The sequence below is a fragment of the Chinchilla lanigera genome, unplaced genomic scaffold (genome assembly GCF_000276665.1).
Source record: "Chinchilla lanigera isolate Chin_1 unplaced genomic scaffold, ChiLan1.0 scaffold00001, whole genome shotgun sequence".
Classification (NCBI taxonomy): domain Eukaryota; kingdom Metazoa; phylum Chordata; class Mammalia; order Rodentia; family Chinchillidae; genus Chinchilla; species Chinchilla lanigera.
The window spans coordinates 60,306,437-60,315,589 of NW_004955402.1; the positions used below are offsets into that span (position 1 = coordinate 60,306,437).

At 44.8% G+C, this 9,153-nt stretch overlaps 1 protein-coding gene across 4 annotated transcripts in view; it reads left to right on the top strand.

Annotated features, from left to right (window-relative positions):
• Window positions 1–9,153, top strand: part of Znf236 (zinc finger protein 236) — a 129,903-nt gene extending 120,750 nt beyond the window's left edge. For 3 of the 4 annotated variants that reach the window (XM_005373095.2, XM_013511517.1, XM_005373097.2), the window contains 3 exons: window positions 1,013–1,142; window positions 4,948–5,124; window positions 7,170–9,153. In XM_005373095.2, coding sequence (XP_005373152.1) covers window positions 1,013–1,142; window positions 4,948–5,124; window positions 7,170–7,291 — 429 coding nt within the window. In that variant the 3' untranslated portion in view covers window positions 7,292–9,153. The remainder of the gene's footprint in view (window positions 1–1,012; window positions 1,143–4,947; window positions 5,125–7,169) is intronic. The other variant, XR_001232999.1, reaches the window with a different exon arrangement.

Below are 9,153 nucleotides of genomic sequence, written 5' to 3' on the forward strand. Positions count from 1 at the left end.
GAGTGATGGGTCATTGTACTAAGTGTGGTGCACCAAGATGGAGCAGGGAAGGCGAAGTCCCAGTTGTTTACAGACAGGCATGGTGCAGGGTCTTTGTAGTTGCTGCACTGGCTTCAAAACCCCTTCTGGCTCTGCCTGTCTGTGATGTGGGGAAGCCTCCTGACCTCTGGAGTTGAGCTTTCTGCCTCCATATTGTCTATGACAAACCTCTGGCTATGCTGGGCACAGAGGAGTGGGGTGGATGGAGCTGTGACATAGAGCTCACATTGGGAGTTCTTCATAGAGGTTCACTTTCCTCTGAGCTTTGCTTTAAGTGAGGAGCGCAGTCTAAAAATTACTCTACCAGGATAATTAGGCACCTTGTAAAATATGGAATTTTGCTCAGAGGCCTGAATTATGCTCAGAGGCCTGCAGCATGGCAGATGTCAGATCTCTGAGAAAAACTTCAGTCATACATGCAGGGTTCCTGACAAACCAATAACCACAGAACACCCACAGTGCAGAATTACACCGTGGCTACAAAAGATTTTTGGTTCCTTGTGAAGCAGTAGTCCCATAAGTGGAAGGATCTACTCAAGTCACAGGTGTTTTGTTGTTAGTCCTGGGTCTGTAGGCCTCTGTAGAACTGGCTGTGGCTGACTTCCAGGTGGACCCTGTGTGCAACGAGGGCAAACAGAGCAGCTAGAGGGTCTGCTCATAGGCTCATGGTCTGTGGTCTCCTTCAGCCTGGACCACAGCCTAATGAGGAGAAGTTGCTGCCTTTTTGGACACAGACCTGCCAAGGCCAGAGGCTTTGTAAGCAGTTGTATTGGGCCAGGGCCTGGGTCTTCTTGACAGCCTACTGTTACTGCTAGTGGACTCTCATCCTTGAAAGCACAATCAGACATGAGCCTTTGGGTGATGCTGGCCTCTGATGTGGGTTCTCAGGATGGTGTGATTTTCTTTTGCTGTTTTAAACCTCTGAAGTTCTGTTATGCTCTAACATACACTTGGTGTCTCTGTGTTCTGCCAGGAGCACATGCTGACACATCAAGCCGGCCCTTCCTTAAGCTCTCAGAAGCCGAGGGTGTTCAAATGTGACACTTGTGAAAAGGCATTTGCCAAGCCAAGCCAGCTGGAGCGACACAGCCGCATTCACACAGGTAATAAGATGTGACGTGCTTTCCTTTGATTATTCTTTGATTGCTCTTTGAAGTGGACTTCATTGGTGACAAGGTAGGAATCAGCATGTAAATACCCATGTGCAGTAGAATGTGTTATTTTCAAAGCAAGGTTTATGTGTTCCATTTTCTCCTACATTGTTTTTTGGGTAATATTAGGGATTAGACTCAGTCCTTCATATTGAGCTACATTGCTAGTCCTTTTTTATTTTTTGAGACAAGATCTAAATTGCTAAATTGAGACAGGAGGACCCCCTAATTTTGGATGAATTTATTACCTACTTTTTCAAGTAGAGACTTTGCTCTTCCCATTACGTCTGTGGGGAATCTGAACGTGTCAAGGGAGCCCTCCCCAGCCCCCAGCCCAGCCTACTCTTCTGTGTCTCTAATGTCAGCAGACTTTCCTTCTGTCCTGCTCTCCCATCACTGCCTGCATCTGCTCAAGCTGCTTGTGCCAGAGGAAAAAAACAACAAAGCAAATGAACAAGCCCTCCTGACTCTTGACCTTTCTCTCTCCTCTGTTTCAACACTTGTTTCTGATGAGTTCCCAGGAGCATGGGTCCTCCTGGTTATTTCTACCTAGAGCTGTGCATTGCTCTGCCCCACCTGCTGCAGGCCTCACTGCAACCTCTGCCTCCCCAGTCCCAGTTCAGAGGATAGCCAGACTGAGAGACTGTGTGAGGCAAATCTAGGCATATCATCCCCTTCACCCTTCGAGGAACTCAAGTGTCATCCTGCACCCACCAGGCCAACCTAAGCCGTGGCTCTTCCTTCCTCGAGTTGTTAACTCATTCCCTGCTGTGTTCCTGCCTCTTAAGGCAACATTTTCTCTGCCTGAAGTTGCCCTCTCAGCCCTTCTCCCTGGGTCCTTAAGACTCATCTTCAGGGTCACCTTGCAGATCTCTCTCCCCAGAAGACTTCTGTAACCCCTGGTGTCACAAGACTGCCATGCAGCACCCTCCTCACATTGCCTTTCCTGACCTGCAGACTCAGGGCCTTATTCTAGGCTATGGCCTGATTGTTGGTTCAGATCCTGGCACCCACCAGGTGACAGCATGTACTTCCTGAAAGAAAAGCCAGTGTTCATGTCGTAATTTCATGATGCATTTATTCAGAAATAAAGGTAAAGCATGAATTGTGAAGAGGTCAGAGAACATCCCTCAACAAGTTCGCATGTATGTTAGAAACACAGAGAGGAATAGCACCACAAACCCCTTTATAGACCAGAATGAAGATCATAGGAAATAAACTGTGACCTTCAACCTTACCCCGAGATTGCAGCTCAATGTAAAGTAAGAATGCCATGCATTCATATTTAGCTAGATTTGACATTTTACCATCAACGCAAGGTTGGATTGTGTTCTTTGTTAAATATTTCTGGAATGTGTCTAACACTTAGTGGTTTGATGATATGTGTCTCTGGCTCTTCCTTTTGCAGTTTCTTAAGTGTGCATTGCATACTGTGGACTGCTAAATATTTAAGTACTTTCATTTCATATTTTAAATGTGTAACGGCAGAATTCGGGTTGTATTCCACAAGAAACTGAAAAGACTCTATTCAGAACAAGCAGAGCTTTAATTTGACGGTAGCCACCCATCCTCCTGATTTGCCAGTCAGAGAAGTGGGCGAGGGGCCTGCCTTTGTTCCCACCTTATATACATTTTTGATTTCCATGGTAACAGATTAGAATGTTGTAGCTCTGGCTACACGTTGTTTTCCTTATGCCACGTGACCTGGTCAGGCTCTGGTCATGAGCCCAACCACAGTGATACATACTTTCTGTACTCTGTTCTATATGTCCCCCTTTAGATAACCATATATTTCCTTTATGGTTATAATGTTTATCTAGGGCCATGGAAGGGATGAAACAATCCAGGCAGGGTCATAGGTGGTTATCTGGGCCCGGGTGTTCTTTGTCTCTGGAGAAGCATTCCAGGGCTAAGTCAGGACTGCAAAGTTAACTTTTTACAACACGTCTGGGGTGTTTCTCGAGACTCATTTTGAGGCTTGCACTAGGACTAGAATTATTCTATTTAAAATGATATGCTAGGAGTCGCTGTCCCCTACAAATGTATTTATATTTGTTTGAAGTTTTCCATTTTTGCTTTGTAATTAAGATGACATCACAATAACATCTGACATAACTTTATGTGGGTCATAAGAACTGATGTTAAACTTGGAGCAGTATTTTAAAAGATGTTTTGCTATGAAAACATTATACTTGATAGCATGCTTTTAATTAGTAAGTATATAAAACCACCTAATGCTCCTTGGTGATAAGCATTTCACCATGTTCTCATTTTGGCCAGAGTACTATCTAGGCACTTTCCTCCTCTGCAAGGTCACTGAGCCCTTCTTCCCACACCCATGACCCCCGGGGCCTGGACGTGTGGCGGCCAGCTGCTGAGCCACCCCCAGTGCTGTTGTCCTGTGAAGCTCCAATCCTGCCCCCTTTCTCCCTAGCACTCAGACCAGTGTCCTGGGCTGGAAGTAGGCTTCTCCCCTGCAGCCTGTCTTGCTTATCCAACAGACCGCCTAACCTCTGAGTGATTTGGAAGCATTTTATAACTGTGTTTTATGTCAGGCTAAATTGACTGAGATACTAAAAGATGCAAAGGGTGCGAGTAGGATTAGAGTCTCTTGTTCTATAAAAGATTCAGCTTCTTCAAACAGCCTCCTGTGTCATAGCATTCGGGTCAGCAGTGCAGGTGGGCGTGGGTGAGTCTCTGCTCAGTGTCACAGGCCAGAGGTGGGTTCGGCTCTTTGTGTGCATGCTCTGGAGAGGACTTGCTTCAGGCTCATCCAGGTTGTTAGCAGAGCCCAGCTCCCTGTGGTTGTAGACTGCTCCTAGCAAGAGACACTATGTTTAAGGACCATGTGATCATATCAGACCTCTGTTGGTCTTCCTTCTCACTCCAAGTCACGTGATGAATGACCTTACTAATACAGTCAGGCAGAAAATCCTTGCATCCATAATCCATAGGACCTGTAGAAGTCTTGGGCCATCTTTAGGTGTTTACTCACCATAGGATGCTAAAGTAAAGCCTCATTCTCATGGCCACTGAAGAGAAAGAAAAACAGACCCAGCACCACATATTTTCAGAGCTGTGAGACACAGAGCAGGGCCCTTCAGAGCAGTGTGAGCAAGAGGCCATCCTTTAGAACAAATGTGAAAAACCTTGAAGGCAAAGGGGAGGGAGACGCTGTGCCGCCCCCAGGGGACTGAAAGATGGGTGAGTAGGTAGGGAGGTGGGGGCAGGTCTCCACAGAGGCCCGTACTGGTGAGACCCCACTAGGCCTCTGCAAGATCGGATGTCTGGTGTGTGCTGTGACATTCACCTGTGTATCGCCCAGCAGGCACCAGATGTGGCAGCTCTTCCTCCCACTCTCCAGTATTTATATTATCTTCAAAGCAGTTAGATATCACTTTTGAAAGTACTGTATAAATCATACTTTTAATTAAATGGATCTGATAGTCTCGTGTCCTTTATCTGTTTTTGCTTTACCATATAAAATGTGTTAGAAACGTTGTTGTGTAAACTGTATACGTTCTACTTTCATTTCTAGTTGTTTCTGTGCCTCTCAGTGACTTTTGATTAAAGTTTTATGTCTCAGTATGGAGTGGCTTTGCCAGAATCCTGTTAATTAGCAGTTTTGGTAACAGCAGCAGGAAGAAAATCACTGTGATCTTTCTAAGAAGCGCACACATCTTCAGAATGAACATTTCTCATGTGCTACCAAATGCAGTCTTTTCAGTGGCACTGATGTGTTGCTCTTCTTGCCCAGGGGAGCGGCCGTTCCACTGCACGCTCTGTGAGAAGGCCTTCAACCAGAAGAGTGCACTGCAGGTGCACATGAAGAAGCACACCGGGGAGAGGCCCTACAAGTGCGACTACTGCGTCATGGGCTTCACGCAGAAGAGCAACATGAAGCTGCACATGAAGCGAGCGCACAGCTTTGTGGGTGAGAGGTCGCACTCTTGGCTGGCCTGGGATGCTCTCACCATCTCACATGTGTTGTTTCCTTCAGTTCAAATGTCAGTCACATGTTGTATGTGGTACAGCCTCAGTTCATGGGAAGAAGAAAGCTGGTATGGAGAGGCACTGAGTGGTAAAGTCAGGAATGGGCACAGCAGGCCTGGAAGCCCATGCTTTTGTTGATTTAGTGTAAGTACAGGCCTGCACCACCTAGTGACATTTCAGTCAGTGACTGGCAGGTGTGTGGCAGTGGTCCATAAGATTGTATCACGTGGTGCGTTTAGCCATCATAGCTCATGTAAGCACCCCAAGCACGATCCTGCAATGACAGAATAACTTAGCGCCTTTCTCTGAACGTGTCCTTGTCTTTGAGGTACAACTGTGTGTGCACTGCTCCTCACATGTGTGCACAAACAGAATTTGAGAAGATTAAGTTTCTGGTTTATTTTGACAAGATGACAGGACTATATTGGGAGTCAGGTGGTGTCTTAGTTGCCTTTCTCTCATTGCTGAGACAAAATACCTGACGCCCAGAATTAAGAAAGGAAAGGTTTATTTAGCTCACAGATTGTGGATGTTTCAGTCCATACTCCGCTGGCTCTAAGGCAGAGTGGCACATGGCAGAGGGCAACAGTTCATATCAGAGGAAAACAGCAAAAGCAATCAGAGCAAAAAGGGAGGAGCAGCAGAGAGGAAGGCTCTTTCCCTTCCTTATATTGTATGCAAACTACCCGCCCCAGCGTGTGTGTAGCACTAATACCCATAATCCCAGCATTGGACCATGGATCAGTCAAAAACTCGAGAAGCCTGCCTCATGACTACATGAGGCTTTGGGGGGACATCCAGACACAAAACATAGTGGGTGGCCACTCAGAACCTCAGCAAACAGCTTCTTGAGTAGCTTGTTTCTCACTGGAGCTTTCTGCAGTGAGCAAGCAGTGCCCAGGGAACCCAAGTATCGTATCACATCTTTCTTCACACATCCTGGAGGCCTTTTCCCAGCAGGGCATATAGGTCATGGGCTGTTTTAGTGTCCAGGGGTCAGGGCCAGCCTGGTGTCTGCATGGAAGCAGGCGGGATCTGCAAGGATCAGGGCTGGCCTGGCATTTGCATAGCAATAGAGAGGATCTGTAGAATACAGGGCCAGTCTGGCATTTGCATGGGGTAGGGGATGCACAGACTCTGGGCAGCAAGTCCTCTAGCCTGCATTCTGTCTCTTCAGCACAGGCCACACAAGGGCCTCCATTCCTCTTCGTGATTCCCTAACATTGATGTCGCTGAAGCAGGGATGTCAAATGTGACTTGCTGTGTGTCCCTCTTGTACTCCTCTTCGTTTCTTACTCTAGCCGTGGTATCTTTGTTAAACAAAGGAAAGATAGTAAGTAACTTAGACTGGGCTACCGTGATAGCAGGGGCCATGCAAAGGAGGAATGTGAGTATTTTACTACAGTAGATAGAGCGAGCCCCTGTTGGGGTCACTGAGTTCCACAAGCGTGTGTTTTAGTTGTATTTAGTTGTGTGAGACGGTGTGCTCTGTGAATGGAGGTGTGTATCCAGTGGGGTCACATCTGGAGGGGCAGAACACATTAAATTGCAAGTTTTTGAGTTTTTGAGGAGGGAAAGTAGGGTCCTTTTTCTCTCTAGCATGTATATCATGAGGCAGTGGTAGTGAACTTAGGGGAAACAGGCCACAGCCAGCTGTTTCTATCACAGAAAGCTCTCAGAGGTCCATCATCACTGTTGTAGGGCTCCCTGTTTTCTTTCCTGTCAGAAAAGCCATAGTCATTGGTGCTCCTCAGTGATGCCGTATTTACATAACTTTATGGGTTTGGGTGTCTCTAGCAAGCACTCGGCTTGCACGGCCATCACAGTGACTGTCACTGACAGAAGTGGCTATTTTTGTCCCCACTGGAATGGAAAGCAGATCAGGTTAGAGGTTTCTTATCCCTCTTTGCTGAGACAAGAAAACGAATGTGAGTCCTGTCCTGTTGCTGAAGATCTGAGGCCTGCTTTCTGTTTGCGACCTTGTAGGAACCTTGCAGGCGGCCACTGTTGCCCAGGAGCAGGACGGAGAGGAGCTGCGGACACTGCACCTGGAGGAGGTGGTGCAGGAGGCCGCGGGCGAGTGGCAGACCCTCACCAATGTGTTCTGAGGCCACAAGGGCACCCACAAGTGCTTATGGAGCGACGCTGGCGAAGAACAGAGCACTCACAATTTCTATTTTAAAGCTTCAAGTGTTAAAAATGTACCACAATAGTTTTTTAGCTATAAAATTATCTAAAGAATCATTGTCTTTCAGAGACTCATAGGAAAAAAATACTGGGAAAAATGTAACTGCATTGTTCTCATTTGTCTACAAATCACTGAACTCAGGTACTACAATATTCAGTTTCATCCTTTCCATGGCCAGTGTATCTAGTTAAAAGGAAATTAACTGGATCTTAGTATTATTGTAGTGTGATTTCTTTGTATTAGCAAAGACAAAAGTTAACATGAACAAAGTATGTAAGATTTTCCCTCGTGCTTTCTGTTATAAGAAGCATTGCTTACAAAACAAACACGAGATAGGTGCATGAAGTTCATACAAACTGTCATAACACACAGGGAAGCCTTTCCACTTTTTACTCTGCATTTTGAAGATTACTAGCAATTGACTCTTTTTAGCCTACCCTAAGTTAATATAACTAATACCTTGAGAGATGGCTGGACCAATTCTCTCCCCATCAGAAATCGAATCCCTCATGAGAATGCAGGATCTGGGGTGCTGGCAGGGGGAATCAAGGACACCTGACCCCCAAGTGAGGACCAGCTGTCTGCACAGGATGGTGACACACTTGCTGCATGAGTCTGCTCTGTTGTGGGAGTCAGGTCATTGCAGAAGCACAAGCCATACACTGCAAGGAGAAAATGGCAGAACTGTCTCCTAGGAACAGATCCTGTCCCTGTCCACCTCAATAAATAAGTTTACTTGTATTTTAAAGTTAAGAGCCTATAAAAACCCCATGAGTTCCTCTTCATGCATAAAGAGATGTGTTTTTTATTTCAGGGAATTCTTTAGTGTCATCAGCGGTGCCACATTAGACACGTCCCAAACCAAATCCCACCTGTGCTGAGGCAGAGTACACACGTTGTTCCTGCAGCATTCCAAAGATGGAAGGTTCTCTACTTCATGTTAATTTTCCTTTGAAATTATTTATATGTTCTATATATAAATACAGATGTACATAAATATATGGGCCTCTGTGTGGCTGAACAGTATATTTTGTAAATAGAAGCACTAGTCCCCATCGCAGAGAACGCATCCGAGGCTCACTTACCGACGAGCACTTCAGATCGGTATTGTGTTCATTTTATTAATAAATGGCTATCTTTTACACTGTAACATAGAGCTGGGTTTTATTTTTTTTCTGAAAAATAATTGCCTTTATTTTCTCTCTTTGCCTCCTTGGTTTCAGAAGAGAGTAGTTTTATTATAAATATTGTATGGAACTTGTATATTAAAGAGAAGCTCATTTCAGATTCCTAAAGAAGGAGACATTTCACTGTTATTTTGCAAGGGCATCTTTTGATTTTGTTGTTCACTTTTGGCATTTGTATATAAGTAACATCGGCGGTGACATAAAAACTTTTGTTATGTGAAAATATTTAAGTCAGAAATATTACCTTCTTTTTCCAAACTACTTTGTGTATTGTATATTTTTTTAAGAAAAGAAAAGCCTTATTTGACTTCTTGTGATACTGGACTTATTATAAATCCTGACACACCCTGAATGTCAGTGTGTTCACCTGGCTGTGGTAGTATTTTCAGAATAATTGTAATTGTGCAAGAGTTTTAAAGGCTCTGCTTTTAATGCACTTTTTCTTTTATAGTTTTGTATTAAAATATTTTAGAAATGTTAATTTTAGTGAACAAATATCCCCAAAGTTGAAATTATTGGAATTTTAAATTCTGTTCTTGCTGGGTTATTTATTTTGTTTTTAACATTAAATGTCATCTCAGGACATCTCTAAAAA